Consider the following 25,151-nt stretch of genomic DNA (forward strand, 5'->3'; position numbering starts at 1 on the left):
AAAACATGACCTTCCCAACTCAATGAGGCACTGTCCAGTCCAAGGCCATGGGCTAAAAGACAACCAAGAACTCAAACGAGCCTTCTAAACGACACAGCAACTTGCTGTAATTTCCAGCAGCTGCGCAACTACAAGACTTGCGTTGGTTTCGAGACTATCGGCCATTAGGGGCGTGAACCACCAACCAGAGACTCTTACCAACATCCCAAGTAATGATTTGAACCATGGCTAAGGGCCCTAGGCCAGCCACAATCCGCATCACACCAAAACTCAACCGAAGGGTCCAACCGAGAGCAACGTGCATCCGTGTGTAGTGTTTTGTTTAGATCGATGTCTTGCATCGTTCCAGTGGCCATTTGATTAACCATGGCACAATCTAGACATCTAGGAGCATGATATGAACCGTGGCTAAGGGCCATAGGCCAACCAAGATCCATACCTGGTTTTTGCTTGAATAAACATGATCATGTACTGAAAAATAAATGATAATATGACTTGATTGAGGTTTGAAAGAAATCTAGACATGCCTGGTTTCGTTTCGAAAGAAAACGAACGAAACGACGACGACGCGGCACGGAGGAGATGGAGCGCTTCTTGTCTACCTTTCTTGCTCTCGATTTTTCTTGCCTTCCCTCCAGCTAAGACTCATGATTTTTCTACACTGAAAATGGATCTGAATGATGAGGTATTTCGGTGGTGAGGGAGGGGGAGTGATGGTTATGAAGGTGAGGAGAAGGGTGCACAATAATAGGATCATATCAAGACCAAGTCTTCCCAAATTTGAATTTTGAATTATGGTTTGATATCAAATGAGTTGGTGGATGCTTCTAGGAGGTAGTGGCCGAATTCTCTCTTGATTCTAGACTAGGATATGTCCATTAATTAATTAAATTGTGCTCCCAAAAATCCTAGAATTATCCTACAACTTACATGCAAAGAAATGGTCAAAAGGTTGATGAGTTGGCAATTGAGTTGCCTAGCAACTAAGGGGCCGAAATTATGCTAATAAAATGAGTGAGAAGTGATAGTTATCTAGTCAACTAATAATCCTTGAAAGCCTTACTAATCCTTTAAATAATTTAGTGAGCTAACCCCTTAATTAAATAACTTAAATGAGCTCATTTCTTAATCACCTCAAATAATTAAATTAAATCCTCAAACCTCCCTTACTAACTTAAATGAACTTACTTGCTAGCTAAATTAACTTCTGGAAATATTTCTCAAATCTTAAATTCTATCTCAAAACTCCAACTCCAGTCCGGCCTCACTGAAATAACTGAAATGCTAAAAAATCAAACTACTGAACTGAAATAATGAATAATTAACTTCAAATAAATGCATTTAAAATAATTATGCAATGAAGTCAATTAAATTTAGAAATCTAGAATTATGCATGGCTTATACGTAGACTGATTTACGGGTTCTACAGATCCAACTCATCCGGTAAAAATAAGGTTTAAATTATATTACGTGCATAAAAATATAAAATGTTTATTTTTGAGATATATGCTATTTGTCATGTGGCCACCTTATGCTTATGGGTTTGGAAGTCGGTAGGCGCAACCGAGGACCTCTCCGCCCGGTGACTTACGACCGGTTTATGATTATGTATGGGTACGGACATCCAGTCCAAGGGCTGTGATTGATCTCTACCGCTCAGTATACTGTAGTTTAGTTTGATCAGGCACTCACGTTATGTTATGGGCCACTTGCTTAGAAAAATTATCTCTACCAGAAAATTATGATATGATATGACAGAGCTCTATTGAGCAAAACTTTTACATATGATTTTCAGATATGCACGTAAATATAATTACTCATGATACGATTTTCACCGTACGCTTTACGATACCATATTTTTACGTTGCATGCAATTTTATGATATATTTACTTGTTATTCACGATATATACATGTTGAGTCTTTAGACTCACTAGACTTGATTGTTGTAGGCACGGATGAAGTCGAGGCCGAGGACGGGAACCAGTGAGTTATCTTGGGGCAGCAGTAGTAAACCCGAGGACCTCATGTTTTAGTTTATGCATTTTCTTATATTCAAACTCAGTTTTAATATGTTGGATATATTTTTAAGTTGTTGTTTGAAAACAATATTTCCCTCCGCTGTTATTTTTAAAGTTCAAATTATTTACATGTTTATTTTATAAATGAGGCAAGATATTTATTTATTTAGAAAATTTTTAATAATTCCGCAAAAATATGAATACGAAATACGGGCCTTTACAGACTCGATATTTCAGCTCAAAGAAGCTCAACCAAGCTTGTCCTAACAAGACTAAAAAGGAAGCTAAAAGATGAGCCAAGGAATTGGACAAACTTATTATGCAAGAAGCAACCTTTGAGAAAACTAAGGTAGAAGCTAAGGGATGAGCCAAGGGTTAGGACAAATTCATGATGTAAGAAATAACCCTTAAAATGTTCAAAGTGACTCTTGAAGAATGCATGGGATTTTGGACTATAATTATGGCTAGTCTTGGATTTGAGGAATGCATGGGATTGTGGGACTACAATTATGACTAACCTTGGACCCTAAGTTTCGGCCATGGGTTATTCAAAAGGCTGAAATTTCTCTATAAATAGCACCTAAGGGTTGAATGGAAAACACTTCAAAAACACCTCTCAAATTTCGGTTTTCCCTTCTCCTCACTCTCCCAAATTTTCGACCAAGTAAGCAAGGAATAAAGGAGGAAAATTCGTATGGCCCGGTGCTGAAATTTTGCGTCAAAGTGCTGTCGGATCGAAGACCTAATTTTTCAGAATTAAGTCGAGGTGATATCAAACTTTCGAGAGTCAAGTACGTGCCAAAGTCTGAATTTTCGAATCTACTTCAAAAATCTGTAAGTGGGCTTTCGTTATGTAATTTGTTGTATTTTTAAACTTTGATATAAATAATGAGACATGCATGTTGGTGTGTCCCTTTTTCGAAAATATTAGTATGTTCTGTTTAAAATTTCGATCGATTATGTGTTCTCTTCTATGCTTCGAAATCTTTGGTTCCGCTGTGTCTGTATGAAATCTCTGAAATCTGAAACTCTGAAAAGTTCTGTCTGTTACTTCTGAATTCTGTTGCACTGTTACGATTCGAATTTGAAATGGGATGAGAATTGTAGTTCTGTTCTGGCCCCCATTGGTGGGTATAAAACCATGTTTTGGCCTCACCCCTTAGAGGACTAACATATTGGGGACAATTTGACCATGGAAATGAGAGGAGTAACAGTGTTGTGTCCGTTTGATTTGATCTGTTTCTGAATTACTCCGAATCCTTTGATAAATTCTGTCATTTATTCGTTTCGCTTCTGTCATGATAAGTTAAGAATATTAAGTTTTGAAAGTTTGTTAAAAAGACGTTTTAAGAAAACTAAGTTCTATATGTATCTTTGGAATCGATCGACCCCCACTTGCTGAGTGTTTCCCAAAACACTCACCCCTTACAAATTTCAGATAAAAGTGAAGAGCAAGTAAATGAAGAAGAGCAAGAAGCGTTCTGGGGATGGTGATCAGATTTCAAGATTGGAAAATCGAGAATTGTACTCCTTTAATTTTGATTAGCTTCTGTAAACTCTGATGTAAAAGCTTATTCTTTTGTCATTGTAAGACAATATTCTATTAATGAAAAAGACTGGTTTGATTTGATACGAAGCTTTATTGTTTTCAATATAATTGCTAAACAATGCCGGATGTCACCGACTCTTCGAACACGGAGCGTGACATTTAAGTGGTATCAGAGCCGCCAGGTTCATAATCCCGCTGGGATTTTGACAGACAAAATTTGACGATGCAAAAGCCTATTGCAATCTTATCTGAATCCAACATTCATCCTTTCTGAAAATTTTCCTTGAGAAATTCGAAAATCTAGCCCTTCAATCGTTCCGAAAATCCTTAGTATCGAAAACTTTCCACGACAACTTTGTTTCAATTTTTGTGCCTTTCTATCCCTTATACGATTCTGATGCTTTACTTCCATTTTTATCCTAGGAAATGGATGCTCCACGTACTCGCGCTCAGGCTGCTCTTCGTATGCGTCAGCTTACCATAGATAATCAAGCTAGGGAGATTGCGACTCTGAAGGCACAATTGGCTAGGGAGAAACTGGAAAAACAGGAGCTTAGTGAGATTAGGCACATACTGGAGACCGACGTGCAGCGACTTACTCATCATTTGGACTTGGCTAAGAGCCAACTTCTACATATACCGACTGATTCAGCTCGCATCGCGCGCTTAGCTTCACTCAACAGGGAGTTACTGGAGAGAGTAGAGATAGAACGAGGACATGCTACGCAGGCCCGTCAGCGCCAAGAGGAGTTCAACGCCAAACAGGACTGGTACATTTCGAAGCTTCACGGCACTATGGACAGACTTCAAGAGAAGAACAACTACCTACATTTGGTGATAGAGAACATAGAGGAAGAGGAGGTAGCACCGATGGAAGTGGCCGGAGACGACAGTGCCAGTGACAGCGACGGCGAAGAGATGTTCGATTAGATTAGCATTATAATAAAGTGTCTGGATTGTAGTAAACTTGTGACTGGAAAATATTATGTGTACCAAATTATTTTGAAACTTGCTATTATCTTTCTATTGCATATTTAAAATTTGATGAGTATCTTATTTATAAAAATGTTTTTATCTTATAAGAAGCCAACATGGACTTTCAAAGCATTATAAATGAACTTCAGAAACAACTTCAGGAAAAGGAGTCAGAAATTAAAACACTAAAAGAAAAAAATGAAAAGCTCGAAAGAGATAACTACCCGTTGGATGGACGTATGTATGATGGAAGATCTTCGTGAGGCCAGAGTGGAAGAGAAGAAACTACGCAAAGATGTTAGATGTTTCGCTGCTTATCATCTAGAGTCGGAGCGTCAACACGAGATCACCAAGCAAGAGTTGAAGAAAGCGCAAGATAGAATTTTTACGCTCGAAATCCGGGGTAATAGTCTCCTCAAAACGCAACGCCGTCTTGAAGAACGAATCGGGGAGCAAGAAATCGATGAAAAAGTAATCCAATCAACAATACAAGAACTACAGGATCAAGTAAACAACCTTGATCACCACAACACACAACTGCAGAATTACATTGAGCACCTACAAAATGAAATGGTCAACATGGAAGAACTCATGGGACAACTAGAAGAAAACCCGATGGAAGAAGAAGTTAACGAGACCGTAGGAGACGGAGAAGTTATAGACGAGTAGAGAGAGGACTCTAGATTAGGCATTGGTTGTATTCAGAATTATCTAATTAATCATTTGTTTTGAAACTTTTGATTGTATGAATTTCAAATTTTAATGAAATTATTTTGATTTTACATTATGGTGAATAAATTAATAAAATACATGTTTATAGGATATGGCAGGCAGACCACCCCGAAATAATCGTAACCCTCGTGGCGCCAACCAAGATGAAAACCCATCACCACCTCCGAGAGTAAATCTCAGTCAAGAAGATATGATGGCGATAGCTACTATTGTAAGGCTCGAGATTATTAGTCTTCATTGATGTGATATTCGAAGATATGAGAATGCATGATATGTCATGAGAAGCACTAAGTGAGATGGGAGTAGGAAAGACATGGAAAAAGATGAGAAAATATTCAGAATAGTTGTGAAGGACAGAACTGATGGCGCACATGCGCGAAGAAATGTTCGCATATGCGAGACACGTTCAGAGACATTGGCGCACATGCGCGAGATAAGGCGCGCATCTGCGCGACACCTCCAGAATCTGAAGCGCGCATATGCGCGAGGTGTTGAATTTGCCTTGGCCGAGACCAGTAGGTCTCGCGCATATGCGCGGGTAATGTCGCGCATATGCGCGAGACATGTACTCCAAAGGATGAGCCATGTGTTCTTAACCATGCAATATATATATTGATTGCTTCATTCTTCCTCAATTCATCAGCAAGAACCGAACGACTCTAGAGAAAAAGCTTCACTTTTCTTATGCTCTTAAATTGTGATTTTGAAAGATTCATACATCCAAATTTTAATCTGATTTCGGTTTTGAGCTCCTCTCTTCAAGGGCTACAAGAGGATGTAAGTATCTTTAAATTTCAACATGTTCTGAAATGTAAAAGTTGAGGAAAGATTGATATGATTGAAATTATATGTTCTTGAGATTATTGACATCGTAGAAACGCAACCGGATCGAAGAACGGACGTTGTATGCTATTGTAACTATTTTCCAGCATGTTTAGAGTTAATTTATGCAGATTTTGAGTACTATCATATGCTTATGATGATGATTATGAGTTGAGACTTATGAATTGTTGATATATGTGAGAGTTGGATTGACCGGTATTGAGAAATTACGTTGTTATGCCGTCAAATGGTACCGATGTCAAGTATTGAATTGGATATGTGTTGATTGAGATTAGAGATTGATAGAATATGTATCAACATTTCCATTTCAGATTTGCTATTGACAGATTCGTCTTCGAGACTTCGACTACGACAGAAATTGTGTGACGAAAGGTATAATTCATGTTTTGTTTGGGGAAGACACAACTCAAATGAGATTCAATTTGAGTTTCCCAACCAAATCACATACTAGAATTGTTGTTTATCTTTTGATATGAACTTGATTTGTTTATAGATTTATATTAAAATCTCTTGATATGATGATGTCTTGTTTATAGATTTATATTCAAGCCTTTGAGATAGGAGAGTCATTGGCAGACTTGCCAAACTAGACGTTCGGTGGTATCGACGCTTCGGATCAGATTCACTCCGATTGTAGACATTCGATACAGACAGGGCCGAAGTATAGGAATAAGACGTACAGTTACCCCGATTGGGAGGGTAGGTAACAGACAGTGACGTATTATTCACACCGAGATCCCTAGAATAGAGTCGAGTCGAGTCAAGACATGATTTGATTTGAATTGCATGTTGATATAGATTGGTTTCATAGACTATGGAGCCCATTGTTATTGCTTTCACGCATGATTTATGATTGTGTATTAGCATGCATACATGTTTTATACTGGGATGTATTCTCACCGGAGTTTCCGGCTGTTGTTATGTCTGTATGTGTGCATAACAACAGGTGGGGCAGGATCTGGGTCACGACAGAGATGAGATCGAGATAGCGTGGTGACTACGGGCGCAGAAGATCACTAGTAGTTTGTACATTTGATATGTAATGTATTTAATTACTGGTTGGTAGAATATGGATAAAACAAGACATGTATATTATGTTTGTGTAATAAAATAAATACAGACCTTGTGCTTGTTTATACACATTCGAATTAATGTTAAAAAGCAAAATTTTGACCCACATTTTTTAATAAAGATCTGATTAATCCCGAAAAGAATTGAGTTAGAGCCCGGGTCCCCACAACTATCGTAGCAGCGACGTTGCAAGGATTCGTGAACCCATTGGCTAACGCTATTCAACCACCTCAAGAACCACAACCGCGTGGGATAAAATACCCTTATGAATCCCTCCGAAGAAATCGAGTTCCAAATTTCGATGGGAACCCAGACCCAGTAGTCAGCCACAACTGGCTCAAAAATGTCGAATCGCAATTACACCTACTTGAAGTGCCTGAAGAATTGAGAGTAGAGGTTGTAACACCGTTTCTGGAGGACAGAGCACGAAAATGGTGGGAAACCATGTCACCATCTCTAGCTGAAGTGGAAGATATCACATGGCAGATTTTTAAGAGAGAGTTTCTGAAACAATACTACCCAGCCGAATTTCGTCTACAGAAGCTGAATGAATTTGAAAATTTCAGGCAAACACCGGATATGACAGTACTGGAATATACCTCAAGGTTTAATGATCTGGGAACCTACGTCCCAACAATTATGTCTGATGAAACCTTGAAGATGTATCGTTTTAAAAGAGGACTGAACAGCCGGATTCAATCGGCTTTGGCGGTGTTCAAACCAAACAACTTTGCTGATTTGATGAGCGCGGCAATGAGCGCGGAAACAAATATTAAGCGCCGTGAAGATGAGAACAAGAATAAGAGACCCTTGGTCAACCAAACTACTCAAAATGGTTCCAAACTTAAGAAGCCGAATAATTCAAGTGGACCTCGAAGAGGAAATTTTAACAGTGCAGGCAACACCGAAGGAAAGTGGTGCGATACATGTCGGCAGAAGCATGTTGGAGAATGTTATCAGAAGACATGCGCTTTTTTTAAGTGCGGAAAGGTGGGTCATAGAATTAAAGACTATCCAGACAACAAGGACAAAGGGTCGGGGTCCAGTAAACAACATGAAAACAAGACTAATGCTTGGGTTTATGCAATAACCCAAAAGGAAGCTGATAACACCAACGAAGTGGTGGCAGGTACCATCTTACTCAATAAAATGCCTTCATACGCTTTGTTTGATTGTGGTGCCACAAATTCATTTGTGTCTAGAAGATTTGCTAAGAAGCTTAAACTTGAGCATGATATACTTAGTGAACCGTTAAGAGTAGCAACACCTGCCAGTAAAATAATTGAAACCCACAAAGTGTATCGAAATTGTCAAATTTGCATCAGTAAACAGGATTTTGAAGTAGAACTAATCCAACTCAACATGATTGAGTTTGACGTCATTCTTGGAATGGACTGGTTAGCTAAAAATCATGCCATAGTAGATTGTCAAAGGAAAGACATCAAACTTCAGACTCCAACTATGGAGGAAGTCATATACTACGGGAAATCCAAAGAACGAAAATCTCTATTATCTGCTTCACAAGCCTGGAAGGCCATAAAAGGAGGTGAAGAGATTTATCTGGCGCTAATCAATGAAGTCAAAAAGGAAGAAATTCCAAAGTTGAAAGATATTCCAATTGTTCAGGAATTTCCAGATGTTTTCCCCGAGGAATTACCGGGAGAGATACCCGATAGAGAAGTGGAATTTGAAATCAATTTGGTCCCTGGTGCTGCACCAATCTCAAAGGCACCATACCGAATGGCTCCAGCTGAATTAAAGGAGCAACTTCAGGAATTGCTGGATAAGAAGCAGGTTCGTCCTAGTGCATCCCCGTGGGGAGCCCCAGTGCTTTTTGTAAAGAAAAAGGACGGGAGCATAAGACTATGTATTGACTACCGGGAGTTAAACAAGATCACCATAAAGAATAAGTACCCACTCCCGAGAATAGATGATCTTCTCGATCAGCTAAAAGGAGCTAAATTTTTCTCAAAACTAGATCTGAGATCTGGTTACCACCAGTTGAAGGTCAAAGCCGAAGATATCCCTAAAACTGCGTTCAGGACGAGATATGGACATTACGAATTCACAGTAATGCCTTTTGGCCTAACAAATGCTCCTGCAGTATTCATGGACCTGATGAATCGGGTATTCAAACCATACCTCGACATGTTTGTGGTTGTCTTCATAGATGATATCCTTGTGTACTCACCAAGTGAAGAAGAACATAGAGAACATCTGCGTCTCACTTTGCAGACACTACGGGAAAAAGAACTATATGCCAAATTCAAGAAGTGTGAATTTTGGTTGAAAAGTGTGGCGTTCCTAAGTCATATAATTTCTGAATATGGGGTGTCAGTAGACCCTAAGAAGGAGGAGGCAATCAAGGATTGGCCACAACCAAAGACAGTGACTGAAGTGAGTTTTCCGGGTCTAGCAGGCTACTATAGAAAATTTGTGGAAGGATTTTCTTTGATAGCCATTCCACTCACCAAACTTACTCAGAAAAATTCGAAATTCATTTGGAATAAAGCATGTGAAACAAGTTTTGAGACCATGAAGACAAAACTCGCATCCACACCAATACTAATTCTTCCCGAGGATGGTAAGAATTTCACTATATACAGTGACGCTTCAAAGGGAGGATTAGGGTGAGTGCTTATGCAGGAGGGTCAGGTAATCGCTTATGCCTCACGGCAATTAAAACCGTATGAGCAGAATTACCCCACTCATGATCTGGAGTTAGCTGCAGCTGTGTTTGCGCTCAAAATCTGGAGGCACTATCTTTATGGAGTAAAATGTGAGGTGTTTACTGATCATCAGAGCCTCAAGTACATTTTCACACAAAAGGAATTAAACATGTAGCAAAGAAGGTGGATGGAACTTCTCAAGGACTATGATTTGTCAATCAATTACCATCTGGATAAGGCAAATAAGGTAGCAGATGCGTTGAGCCGAAGGAACCCTGGGAAGGTGAGTTTATCTTCACTATCATGCAACCAGGTCTCCGAAAGACCATCAAATTGAAGCAGAGCCAAGACACCTTCATCCTTAAAATTAAGGAACAAATCCAAGTAGGAAAAGCTCCAGAATTTCAAATTGATGAAAATGGGATACTCTGGATGAAAGGACGATTGTTTGTGCCGAACGTCAATGGAATTCGAGAAAAAGTAATGGATGAGGCACATAAATCGAGATTTTCGGTACATCCAGGGAGTACTAAAATGTACAGAGACTTAAAAAATAATTACTGGTGGAACGGAATGAAGAAAGACGTGGCTGTTTTTGTTTCCAAGTGCCTAACCTGTCAACAAGTCAAGGCAGAGCATCAACGACCTGGAGGACTTTTACAGCCATTGGAAATACCAACATAGAAGTGGGATAATATCTCCATGGACTTTGTAGTCGGGCTACCAAAATCAAGACAAGGTCATGATGGAATCTGGGTAATCGTTGACAGATTGACTAAGTCGGCACATTTCTTACCGGTGCGGATGACTTACAACCTGGATAAGCTCGCTACCTTGTGTATGGACAACATAGTGAGACTACACGGAGTCCCGACAAGTATACATATCTGACAGAGATCCAAGATTTGTATCAAGATTTTGGAAATGTTTCTAAAAGGCTATGGGGACCAATGTCACTCTCAGCACGGCCTATCATCCTCAGACGGATGGCCAAACCGAAAGTGAAACGTCTGCCCTTTTTATTGATTAAAAAGCACTAGAAAATTTTATTTTTTTTTAAACACTTAATTTTCGGCCATAAACATAAACCTCATGAAAATATTTTTATAAAATATTTTACCCTTTAAAATAAAACATCATCCAACTAGCGTTTTAAAAAAATCAAGTGCAATAGTCATAAAACTGAAACCGTCTACTGTTACCAAACCTAAAAAGCAATAAGTTTGAAAAGTAAAGCCCATACTAAAACTCTCAAAAATCTCTCAAAAGCATAAATAAATAGTCTTAAAAATCTTTAACATAAATCATGAGTCATAAATCATAATGCGGAAAAAGTAGAAGCGATGGTCCTCGGGTTGTGTGCGCCTTCAGTCCAATCAAATCACCCGTCAAGTCCTCCCTCAAACTCACCTGCATCCATCACACCTAGTGAGTCTAAAGACTCAACACACCATCATCTTTATAGCAAGTAATACGTAATACAATCAACATATAACAGTGAAAAATATTTATACTTAAAATATCGTTTTCATGAAGATTCATAAACTTCATACATGAACATTTTCGTAAATCTTTTATGATGCATGAACTTTAAATAGAAACATTTTCATAATGATGCATCACCCTTAAGCATAAACATTTTCATGACATGTATAACATAAACCTTAACCTTTTCCTTTTTCCTCAACATGACATGACATAAAACCTTTTTAACATGATCATGAACATTTTTCCTTTTCCTTTTCTTTTTCCTTTGTTGAATTCAGATCGTTAATTGTGACTTTCCTCAAACCTCAAAAGTCGATGGATCCATCTACATGTAACCACAGTATTGGGCGGCGGGGGACACCAGCGACACTCTCACCGGTCAACTGGGCCCTGGCCTATCATGATCGAATAGAAATACGATCGTCGGGGCTCCCTCTGGGGCCTTCTCCCATAAATGGGCTCTCTCTGGGGCCTTCTCCCCTCACGATATTCCCATTCTTACCTCAAACCTCATATCCTCATAACCTCATATTCGCAATAATGGAAACACGATCGTCGGGCACCCACTGGGACCATCACCCTCACGACATAGCCATCATTAACGAATTAGTCACAATCACTTCACTTCCTTCAACATTTACATTCTCATCACTTTATAAAAATCATGCATAACATTTTGTTTTTGAAACCAAGCATGCAATATGTCTTTTAAATGTCTTCCTTAAATCATAAAAACCCCTTAGACATTTAAAAATCATATGTTAACCATGAACATTTCATAAACATTTAAAAATAATCATAATATCATAAAAATAGCATTTAGGGCAATGCCATGACGTTTACAAATTTTTAGGTATAAAAAGACCGTTTTACCCCTGGACTTGACATTTTACGACTTTGAATTTTTCTTGATTTCTTGACTCTAACATATCCCAATTAATTACTTAAGCCTAAATTAATTTTTCCATAATTTTATTTGGCTTAAAACTTAGACTTTTTCATTTATCTTTAATTAATTATTTTGACGGTGTTTTAATCCCGAAAAATCCCAAACTTTAATATAACATTCCTAAATTCTAAATTTATTCCTTTTATATTATTTTAGCCCTTAGAGACCACGACTCGACCCCCGTGAGCCGTTTTCCAATTTTTCTTTATTTAAAACACCCTATTTGACACCTAAACTTCGACCCCGAGCCAACATCCGATTTTCACGAGTTACCCCCGAACCATGTTGGTCCAAAACTTGCCCAACACCATAAATTAGTCTAATGGACCCTAAGTTTACCATGAAACCAACCCAAAACCCAAAAACGAGCCCCTCCTAAGAGACCCTATGCTGGCCGAGAGTTTCCACTTGCATGGACTCTATGTTTTGGTGGCTAGACCTTAAGCCGACGCCCCAGCCCTTGAACCTTCACCTTCTGCACCTTCTTAGGACCTATTGAACCACCGTAGCCTAGCCCGTGCCCCATGCATCGAGCCCCTGGACTCCCGCAGCCGTGCGAACCTTGCGCACTTTCGGCTGTTCACTCGGGTAGAGTCCTAGCGTGGCTAGGACTCTTCCCCAGCCCTGACCGTGAGTCCTAGCTTGGCTAGGACTCTCCCCCTGACCCGTGCATGACTCTAGCCGAGCCCTGGCCCAAGCCAAGACCAAGCTCTACCCTCCCTCATGAAACATGATCACCCTATTCCCAAGACAGTCGTGTACAGTTTTCTTCTTGTTTCCTTTGGTTTTTGCCGATCTTGGGTGTGTGTGTGGGACTTTGTTTTACTTGAAAGCTTTGCTTAAACATAATATGGCATCATGGCAGCCCCTTAGCATGCAAAGAACAAATTATTTGAATCAAAAGTCAACTTCCCTCATGCCTACATGCAATATTACGAAAATTCTTAAAAATATTTCATGTTCTTCATGCATAAAATAATTCAAACCATAATATGATATGATGGATGAGAAAAGAAAGATTTAGGCATGCCTTTGCGTATTTAACGCACGAAAAACCATTGACGTCGAAGAACGGATCGAAACCAAGGCTTGACTTCTCTAGACCCCTTCGAGTTTCCCTTCAAAAAGCTGTGCAAGTGTGCTGCCGTGTGCTTGAGAGAGGTGGAGAGTTTTCAGAAAATAGAATTAGGTGGCCGATAGTTGATGTTAGGAGTGTAGGGTTTTGGGAGACTAAATCATGTATTATATACTAATTAATTGCTAACATGGCTTTAGGCCCATTAAGCCAACAATTAAGCCCATTAGCCTTTAATTAGAATTAAATAAAATATTAACAAGGTTTTTGTTTAAATAAATTTATGAATTTATTAGCTGGGTTGCCAAAAAGCTCGTATTTTAGTTGAAAAACCAACACCGATAAAATTTTCGTCCCGGCGTATAAAATCACTTCAAAACTCTTTAATTTCAAAAATACTAAAAGCAACCACCCTATTCTTAAATAATTAAAAATAATTATTGAATAAAAACATTTTTCATTTTTCAGCCCTCGGTCCCCGTTCCTCGATCGTCACTTGAATATTCCTTAAAAATACCATTTTATGCATGATGACAATAAAATCTCATTTAACATATAAACATGTATGTCACATAATTAATTAGCAATTAAAATCAATTAATTACTCATTTTTCATATTTCCTAGATTTGCATGCAGTTGGATTACGTCATCTTAATTTTGGACCTTACAGAAAGGACAATTCAAACCCTCGAGGATATGCTGAGTGCATGTGCACTGGATTTTTCTGGAAATTGGAGTGAACAGTTACCCCTGATCGAATTCGCCTATAACAACAGCTATCACAGTAGCATCGAGATGGCTCCGTATGAGGCTTTGTATGGAAGGAAGTGTAGGTCGCCTCTATATTGGGACGAAGTCGGAGAAAAAGCTATTACCGGACCAGAACTTGTTCAAATAACCGTTGACAAAGTAGTTGTAATCAAAGAAAGACTCAAGGCAGCCCAAGATAGACAAAAGAGCTGGGCAGATATGAGAAGAAGACCGTTAGAATTGGAGATTGGTGAAAAAGCTTACGTCAAAGTCTCTCCCATGAAAGGAGTGGTTCGGTTCAGTAAATCCGAAAAGTTGAATCCGAGATATGTGGGACCGTTCGAGATACTGGAGAAGGTAGGAACCTTAGCCTACCGATTAGCGTTACCACCAGACATGGCCAGAATACCTAACGTTTTCCACATCTCACAGCTGAGGAAGTATGTCCCAGACCCGAGTCATGTACTCAAGGTTACACCACTGATGATTGAAGGAAAAATCAACGAAGAACTTAAATACGAAGAAGTCCCTACCCGAATAGTGGACTCAAAAGACCAAGTGTTGAGAAACCGGACAATACCTTATGTCAAGGTACAATGGTCAAATCACACTGAAAGGGAGGCAACTTGGGAACTCGAGGAGAAAATGCGATCACAATACCCTCATCTATTCGAAAGATCAAGCTAATGCAAGTTTCGAGGACGAAACTTTCAATAAAGAGGGAGGAATGTGAGAACCCGAGATTTTACGATCCAAGGAGAATCAAGTAAGTAATACGAACTTGAAGTTTAACTCAAATTAAGCTCTAAAATTTTCGTTCCAACTAGATAACTTGAATATTAACTTAGATTTCAGCTAACTTAACTCGAAGAAATAGCTTCAAAGCTCGGAGATTAACTCAACAGGAGGCCAAGCTACAAGTAATCGCATCCATCAAAGTATTGTCACGGGAGGAGTAAAACCCCAGCTCAAGGACTCGATCTTTCAGCTCAAAGAAGCTCAACCAAGCTTGTCCTAACAAGACTAAAAAGGAAGCTAAAAGATGAGCCAAGGAATTGGACAAACTTATTATGCAAGAAGAAACCTTTTGGAAAACCAAGGTAGAAGCTAAGGGATGAGCTAAGGGTTAGGACAAATTCATGGTGTAAGAAATAACCCTTGAAATGTTCAAGGTGACTCTTGAAGAATGCATGGGATTTTGGACTATAATTATGGCTAGTCTTGGATTTGAGGAACGCATGGGATTGTGGGACTACAATTATGACTAATCTTGGACCCTAAGTTTCGGCCATGGGGTATTCAAAAGGCTGAAATTTCTCTTTAAATAGCACTTAAGGGTTGAATGGAAAACACTTCAAAAACATCTCTCAAATTTCGGTTTTCCCTCTCCTCACTCTCCGAAATTTTCGACCAAGTAAGCTAGGAAGAAAGGAGGAAAATTCGAACGGCCCGGTGCTGAAATTTTACGTCAAAGTGCTGTCGGATTGAAGACCTCTTTTGTCAGAATTAAGTCGAGGTGCTGTCAAACTTTCGAGAGTCAAGTGCGTGCCAAAGTCTGAATTTTCGAATCTACTTCAAAAATCTGTAAGTGGGCTTTTGTTATGTAATTTGTTGTATTTTTAAACTTTGATATAAATAATGAGACATGCATGTTGGTGTGTCCCTTTTTCGAAAATATTAGTATGTTCTGTTTAAAATTTCGATCGATTATGTGTTCTCTTCTATGCTTCGAAATCTTTGGTTCCGCTGTGTCTGTATGAAATCTGAAACTCTGAAAAGTTCTGTCTTTTACTTCTGAATTCTGTTGCACTGTTACGATTCGAATTTGAAATGGGATGAGAATTGTAGTTCTGTTCTGGCCCCCATTGGTGGGTATAAAACCATGTTCTGTTCTGGCCCCCATTGGTGGGTATAAAACCATGTTTTGGCCTCACCCCTTAGAGGACTAACATATTGGGGAAAATTTGACCATGGAAATTAGAGGAGTAACAGTGTTGTGTCCGTTTGATTTGATATGTTTCTAAATTACTTTGAATCCTTTGATAAATTCTGTCATTTATTCAATTTGCTTCTGTCATGATAAGTTAAGAATATTAAGTTTTGAAAGTTTGTTAAAAAGACGTTTTAAGAAAACTAAGTTCTATATGTATCTTTGGAATCGATCGACCCCCACTTGCTGAGTGTTTCCCAAAACACTCACCCCTTACAAATTTCAGATAAAAGTTAAGAGCAAGTAAATGAAGAAGAGCAAGAAGCGTTCTGGGGATGGTGATCAGATTTCAAGATTGGAAAATCGAGAATTGTACTCCTTTTATTTTGATTAGCTTCTGTGAACTCTGATGTAAAAGCTTATTCTTTTGTCATTGTAAGACAATATTCTATTTATGAAAAAAACTGGTTTGATTTGATACGAGGCTTTATTGTTTTCAATATAATTGCTAAACAATGCCGAATGTCACCGATGATTCGAACACGGGGTGTGACATTCGAAATTAGCAGAGAACCAGCAGCTAATAATCGTGAATACAGCAACAGAAACAAAGAAAGAAATCCAACTCCGCTCCGCCGCACCGTATTCATCGTATTGGTTTGTTTTCTTCAAAACAATTTTCAGGCATGTATATATTGTTTCTTTTCTCTTCAATCAAGTCCTATAGATATTTTAAAACATTATATGTTCAGGATTCATGAGGCAACACGAAATTTACAGCAACTTTGAAAGAAAACTTCATATGCCACTCACGGCTTTTGATTTTGAATTTCACGCTTGGGATGTTTTTCTTGATTCCAGGGAGTTGTTTGGCTCCAGGCACTCAAGGCTGCTTCTAGGCATGATTTAGAGTATGTTAGGGTGTTATTGGTTCATTGGTTTGAGTCCATACAATTCGAATAAAGGCATGACAGCAACTATTTTCCATTAGCTACAGAATTTGGTTCAAGTTTCTGTCATGTGGGTGTTTAGGGTGGGTGTTTGAATCTTGGCTGTCCTAACAGCTGTAGCCATGGTTAGAACCCTCCCTTATCATGTCTAGGACGTGACCAAGTCAGTCTTTCCATGCTTGGTTCACGGCTCATCAGAAAACTTGGATGGATTGTGGTTGACTTGTAGCCTATAAACACGGTTCATACAACACCCCATCATGTCTAGATCGAGTCATGGTCAATCAAATGGCCACTATACAACACAAGACAGTAAAACAATTCAATACATCACACTACACAGAAAGTGGCGCTTTCGGTTGGAACTTTGTGTTGTCCTAGGGGTTTGCTTGAGTTATGGTTGGTCTAGTGCTCTTAGACATGGTTCAAGTCATGACTTAGGATATTGGTAAGAGACTCTGATCGGTGGTTCAAGCCAATGGCCATTAGTTTCGGATTTTTTACCCCTCACACGCACAGCAGCTGCTGCTGTATTTTATTTTTTTGACAGCAGATTTGGCTTCGGTTCAAGAGGCTTGTTTGAGTTCTTGGTTGGCTTTTAGCCTATAGCCTTGGACTAGACAGTACCTCAATGAGTTAGGAAAATCATATTTTTGGCCGTTTGTGATTTGGTCGAGTTTAGAGGTCGTACGGGAATTTACGGTGCAATGTGCCAAAGTGACTCTCGAAAGAGTGTTTCATGATTTTGGCCTCCATTTACTAATTTTCGTGTTTTGCAGTCCTTATGAATATTTTTCAGTATGTTAGGTGTATTTTAATCATGGCTAGATGTTGGTTCAGTGTTGGTTCGGGTTGGTACGAAGCCATGGTTGAAAACTAAGTTGTTGGTCTTGTTTGTCTCGTTTTGATTCGGATATGAAGTTTTTGTCAAGTTGAGATTATTTGCATGTGTCTCATGTTAGAATTAGGACGCAGCAAGCCTGGGAACAATCCAGCTCATCCGGTAAAAACAAGATTATAATTATATTACGTGCACAAAAATATAAAATGTTTATTTTTGAGATATATGCGATATGTCTTGTGGCCAACTTATGTTATGGGTTTGGAAGCCGGTATGCGCAACCGAGGACCTCTTCACCCGGTGACTTACGACCGGTTTACGATTATGTATGGGTACGGATATCCAGTCCAAGGGCTGTGGTGATCTCTACCGCCCAGTATACTGTGGTTTAGCCTGATCAGGCGCTCACGTTATGTTATGGGCCACTTGCTTAGAAACATTATGTCTACCAGAAAATTATAATATGATATGACTGAACTCTATTGAGCAAAGCTTTTACGTATGATTTTCATATATGCACGTAGTTATAATTATTTATGATACGACTTTCACTGTACGCTTTACGATACCATATTTTTACGTTGCATGCGATTTTATGATATATTTTCTTGTTATTCACGATATATACATGTTGAGTCTTTAGACTCACTAGACTTGATTGTTGTAGGTACTGATGAGGTCGAGGCCGAGTGCGGAGACTAGTGAGTTGGCTTGGGTCAGCGGTATTAGGAACCCGAGGACCTCAAGTTTTTGTTTATGCATTTTTTTATGTTCAAACTCAGTTTTAATACGTTGGATATATTTTGAAGTTGTTGTTTGAAAACAATATTTGCTTCCGCTGTTATTTTAAAGTTAAAATTATTTACATGTTTATTTTATAAATGAGGCAAGATAATTATTTATTTAGAAAATTTTTAATAATTCCGCTAAAATATGAATACGAAATACGGGCCTTTACAGTTATAGACTGGATGTTAGTTATTGCGCACTGTTGTTGACTGATTTTCAGTTATATCTACAAAGTAAACTAAGTTTTATTTATTTTCAGTTCACATGGACTGTTATCGACTGATTTTCACTTCATGTCAACTAGTTTTCATTTCATGTAAACTGATCTCGACTATTTTCAGTTTAGTCTACGTAATATTTTATCATTAGTAATTAATATGAGTTATTATAGGGTGTGTTTGGTTGGGTGGATTAAACAAGGTTAGATAAATAATCAAACATTTATATAATGTTTGGTTAAAATTTTAAGATACTTTAATAATCACTTTGACCCGCTTTAAGACCCAATTTTATAGATAATTATTTGATTATTAATCTAATAAAACAAGTGAGATAGGCTATCAACACTCATCAAATTACATTTTTATGATCTTGTTTCTTATTCCAAAACCCTGCTCACTTTGGACGTCAAAGCGGCAGCTGAATCTCAATTACAGGTATCTCTCGCTCTCACCTCAATCGATTCTTCATCTTGGTTTTCACCTCAATCGATTATTCAATTACAGGTAATAATCATAAGTTTGTTGCCAAAAACTGAGGTTTGTTCTTGCTTCCCATGTTTAGAGATCTGTTATTGAAATCTTGTGTTTTGGTTGTTTCAACATCATAAAGAATCTGTTGCCAAAAGCTTATGTTTTTCGGATACTTGTTTTGCGATGTATGTATAGTATTTTTGGGGATTATTATTTTTCAAAATAGAAAATTATTATTAATTGTTTGTGGTTATGATAAATACCCAATTCTGCGAGTGACACTTGTGGTTGTTGCATTGCAACAAAATGCAGAGAAGGTGTAAGGGGTCGCTACCTCGTAGCAAACTTGGTAGTGGAAACCATTGATAATAGTGTGGGTTCAGATATAGTGCTGTCTTCTTTTTCGACATTGCTTGATTTTGCTTTTGTCTAGACCACTGGTCGGTTCATCGAGTTACAAGAGACCTGGTTTTGTTAAAATCTCCAAAGTTATACTCAGCCTCTTCTTCTCACCGCCACTTATGCCCCTCAAATGCCAGTTTCCGGTGAGTCGATCAGCACAGTCTTGAAATCCCATTTCAAGTATGGAATTTTCTATGATTTCATCCATGTCATGTTTTGCTGTGCTGGTTGGTAGTCTCAATGAGGCCGAGTATTTTATGGTTTCTCTTAATGTAAGTGTCCCCAAGAAAATGTCTTCTTGAGTTACGTAAGCCTGGCATTTCCATTAGAATTAAGTGTATCAGAATTTCAAGAAAAGAGGAGCAACATTCATCATTTTCCATAATTTAAACAATTGAAAAAACATATTGAATCGAACAACCGTCCTTTGATTTTGGCCAGAAAATTGTGGGGGTGCATGGATCTCTTTCTATTGTTGAAGTGACAATAAAGAATTATCATTATTTTTAAAAGTAATTTATAAATATTTACTGTGAGATTCTGATGTATATAAATATATTGGTTCATTCATTAATATAATTAAAATTGGTGGTGTGTTGTTCAATAACATTATGAGAATATAATTCAGGCTTGACCAGAATCAAGTCCCCATCCTTGCCCCACACTTACGTTCAACTCCTAAGTCCTAGGCTAATATGTTGGTTTGGTGACCAGCATACGACACTCCAATAGCTATCAATTTAACCAGCTGCTCTATAAGATTAAAAAAGATAACTCCAACGTACTAAATTTCAAGTTTTTTGGTACATGTGAACCACTGGTATATTTTTGATTCTTTTGTATTCGTGCTTCCCTATTCAAGCAGGCAGCACCTCCTCTAGTATGCTTTTACAATTTTGTTATTTGAATAAGGATATAAACTATGACCAATTTTTTCAAATTTTTTTTTCATACAGTCAACGACATTGTCATGGACACCTCAGAAAATGAAGTTTCCCTTTATTATGCACTGGATGAATTCATTATGGACTGCATGATATTTTTAACTATGCTTATGCTTGTGTATAATGATATTGTAAAACGAGGTAATCGAAGAATTCGTAGAAGAACAATCAGGTATAACATGGGTGAGCGAATACCAGCACAAATTTCTCATTTACGCAGAATTGTTGAATTTGGAGACGTACAATGCATAGTTAACTTAAGAATGTCAAGAGATGCGTTTGCTCGACTTTGTTACTTGTTAGAAAATGTAGGTGGGGCTTGTTCATTCTAGGTATTCAAGGATTGATGAGAAGGTGGCGATGTTTTTATCAATTTTAGCTCACCACAAGAAGAACCGTATAATTGGACATGATTATATTAGATCAAGATACACGGAACATTTCCATGATGTACTGAGATGTGTACTTAGACTTCATCCAATTCTTATTTCACCTCCTTCACCTGTAACCGAAGATTGCTCAAGTGAGAAGTGGAAATTTTTCAAGGTAATATTTTATTATCTATTTAAATTTGTCAATAAAATATATTTTTATCACTATATTTCTTTTATATGAATAGGGTTGCTTGGGTGCACTTGATGGTGCGTACTTTGGTGTCCAAGTACCAAATTTGTATATGCCAAAATATAGAAATAGAAAAGGTGAAACATCAGTGAATGTTTTAGGAGCATGTGACAGCGACGTGAAATTTACTTATGTTTTAACTGGTTGGGAAGGTTCTGCAGCTGATAGTAGAGTTTTTCGTGATGTTATTAGTCGTCCTAATGGTTTGAAGGTTCCTAGAGGTACTTTTTAATAGATATCAAATGATAAAATGATAAATTTATATTTCTCAGTTATTTTCTTCTTTTTACAGGTTGTTATTATCTATGTGACTGTGGATATGCAAATGCTGAGGGTTTTTTGGCACACCATATAGAAAAGTCCGTTATCATTTGAATGAATGGGGACAAAGATCAATGACACCACAAAATTATAGAGAGTATTTTAATTTTAAGCATGCTTCAGCTCGTAATATTATAGAAAGAGCTTTTGGGTTATTGAAAAAGCGATGGGCAGTCCTTAGAAGCCCTTCGTTTTATGGTATCAAGACTCATAATCAAATGATCATGGCATGCTTTTTACTTCACAACTTTATACGGGGTGAGATGGCCATGGATCCGCTAGAGGATGAATTTGAAGAAACAATGGAAAATGATGAAGAAGGACCCGAGGAAACGATCGATAATGTTGAAACTTCGACATATTGGGATGATTGGATGGAAAATTTAGCAATGACAATGTACGACCAATCATCATATTGGGATGATTGGAGGGAAAATTTAGCAATGACAATGTACAACCAATCATTAGGATTTCCTTGAATTTTTCTTGCTTTCATGATATTTAAATTTGAATATTATGAGTTGTTAGACAACTCTATGTTTAAGACGTTTATAGTTATTATTTGAATTGTATTTTTGATATTTATTGGATAGTTTGTCTTTATAATTGTTATGCTTGTCTTATAGTTATGTTGGTAAATTCAAGTGTTCGAAGTGCATTTGTGCCATAATATTTCATTTTTTGCTGAGTTAAATGTGATATTTCTCTTTCATTATTATTAATGTGTGAACAGTTATGAAACCACCAAGCATCCAATCTGACAGTATGAAAAGTAACAAAACAGACAAGACACGGCGAATATGGTCGGTTAAAGAAGAAGCGACATTGATCGACGCATTGAAAGTTGTTGTTAGAACTGGATGGAAATAAGAGAATGGATTTCGTAGTGGTTACTTAACTATTCTTGAAAATGAAATGCGGAAATCATTTCCAGAAACAGATATACGTGGAATTCCCCGTATCAACTCAAAAGTCCATGTATGGAAAAAAAACCATGGATCATTGGTTACTATGCTTACTCGAAGTGGGATAGGGTGGAATGATACCGACAAAATGATTGATGTAAAAGATGTTGATTGGAATGAATACGTGAAGGTAAGTTTTTACACTGTATATATTATTTTAACTTCTTTACATGTCATAAGTGTGCATATCTCTTCTTTTGGTAAATTTTTATATTGTATATATTATTTTAACTTCTTTACATGTCATAAGTGTGCATATCTCTTCTTTTGGTAAATTTTTACATTGTATATATTATTTTAACTTCTTTACATGTCATAAGTGTGCATATCTCTTCTTTTCTTTTCTTTATTTTGGTTTTATAGGCTGATCCAAATGCAAGGCTGATGAGACACAAGTCTTGGCCATTTTATCATGATTGGTGTGAAATTTTTGGTAAGGATAGAGCTACTGGTGAGCATGCACGAGGATTTCCTGACATGGTGGAGGAATTAAATGATAAGGAAAAGCAAAATGAAAATGATGTTGATATTGGTATTGACAAATTACTACATGATTCGTATGATGAAACAACATCGATGTCTAGAAGTAGTTGGGTCGTAATGAGAATGAGAAAAAGACAGCTTCTAAAAAACGTAAATCTTTTGATGTCGATCTTGATATTATTGTTGAGATGATGAATACATTTACAGATAAGGCTGATTCTAGATTGGAGAAAATTGCACAAAGGATTGGTTATGCACAAGATGCGTCAAATGCAAGAAAAATGGTTTTTGAAGCTTTGGAGAACATTCCAGGATTCACTTTGGAGGAAAGAGTTGATGTAGCAAAGATGTTGTGAACAATACACATGAATTGGAGCTTTTCTTTAGCTTGCATGATGAGGCACGAGTTTTACTTATGAAGAAACTGTTGGGTTTATTTCATATTCTGAAAAAACTATTGTCGCATATTTCAGGTTTTTAGTTTCATTTTATTTCAGATTTTGAAGAAACCATTAAACTTTTCTTTAGCTTGCATGGTGAGGTACGATTGATGGTCGGTTGTGTTGACAGCTTAATGTTTAATAGCTGGGTGTTATTGTTTTCCTCTATGAATTAGGGGAAACTCTTGGATCTTTGCAGTTTATTAGTGAAACTCATATTATTAATTAGTGTTTGGTTTATTTGACATTTTTGTTTTGCTTTGACAAGTAGCTCATATGTAGTGTACCTTTTTTGCAACAGCCACCATTAAAGACCGATCATTGAAAACAATCTGCCAAAAATTTTTATGCGACTTCTTTTTTTACTTTATGACATTTCAATTATCCTAAAATTTTAAATATATATATATATAAAAAGAATTTGCAATTCGGAACTCATTTTATACCATGTCAAATATTATTTTGTCGTTTATTAAAAATACGCAATCTACAAATATATTTCTAATAAATATAACAATAAAATTAATATTCAAAATATTATTACTATTTTAATTATTAATTAAATACATATTTACAAATATATTTATTAAATTACAATTATAAATATTTAATTATCTATCAAATTATTTTAAGAGTATTTATAATTATTTTAAAAAACAATAATATTGTAATTATTACTAAACTTTATTTAACAGTAACATTCAAAATATTATTGTTATTTTAATTATTAAAGTAAATGCATATTTACAAATTTATTTCTAATAAATATATTTAAATTAATTTTAATAAATGTAAATTATAATTATAAATATTTAATTATCTATCCAATTATTTTAAGAATTTATATTTAATTAGCACTTGTGGCATTTTGATCATTACAATAAAATTTATAAAAATAATCCATCATTTTAAAATTATACCAAACACCATGTTATTTATCTGATCATATTATTAATCCATATCTCTCATTTTTTAATCACTCTAATTACTAATAATTTCCTTATCCCATCACACATACCAAACGGAGCCTAATGCTTGGGCTCATTCTTTTTTCCTTGGACTTGGGCTTGTTTATTTTGGACCTAATTAAAATACTGCTCCAACAAATGCCCCCCGCAAGCATTGGCCCGTGGGCAAAAATGCTTGTATATAAAATCACACAATATTTCATATTTCCCACTTGGATCAAGAAATCCCAAATTAGCATCTAATGGGCCCTTTGTAATGGACTGTAGAATTCACAAGGCCCAATCCCTTGACAGATTTCAAATTACAGTGAAAAACTTATCCCGCTCTTCTACCATCGTGACCAAAGCTCTTTCCCATTTTACTTCTAGAAAAAGCTTTAGTTTCCAACCAATTATCAAAACTCAACCATGAATTTCAAACTCTCGTCTCTTAGGATTTTCGACCCAAAAACTCTTCTTCTGTCGCATTTTGTCTTTAGCTTCGTCTCTCGCCATGCCACTATTGAAGATCGTAACCATTTTTCTGTTATTTTCTTCCCTGGGCTGTTGTCCTTTGCAGAAAGATTCTGGCTCGAGACTCATCTCCAGCGTGTATCCCTGGGTCGACCATCGCGAGTATCACTCCCCCACAAATTGTCGCTCTCGCGCCTTTGCTTATTTCTAAGTTCGTGGCCTCTACCG

The 25,151-nt window shown here is 37.2% G+C and overlaps 1 protein-coding gene across 1 annotated transcript; it reads left to right on the top strand.

Annotated features, from left to right (window-relative positions):
- The first annotated feature begins 22,419 nt into the window (after window positions 1–22,419).
- LOC142538240 (uncharacterized) lies at window positions 22,420–23,558 on the top strand. The gene is made up of 3 exons (XM_075643605.1): window positions 22,420–22,709; window positions 22,943–23,253; window positions 23,405–23,558. The coding sequence occupies exons 1-3, from the start codon at window positions 22,530–22,532 to the stop codon at window positions 23,541–23,543; spliced, it is 630 nt and encodes a 209-aa protein (XP_075499720.1). The 5' UTR covers window positions 22,420–22,529; the 3' UTR covers window positions 23,544–23,558.
- The last annotated feature ends 1,593 nt before the right edge of the window (window positions 23,559–25,151 follow it).

This window comes from Primulina tabacum, chromosome 3 (assembly GCF_025594145.1).
Source record: "Primulina tabacum isolate GXHZ01 chromosome 3, ASM2559414v2, whole genome shotgun sequence".
NCBI classification, from domain to species: domain Eukaryota; kingdom Viridiplantae; phylum Streptophyta; class Magnoliopsida; order Lamiales; family Gesneriaceae; genus Primulina; species Primulina tabacum.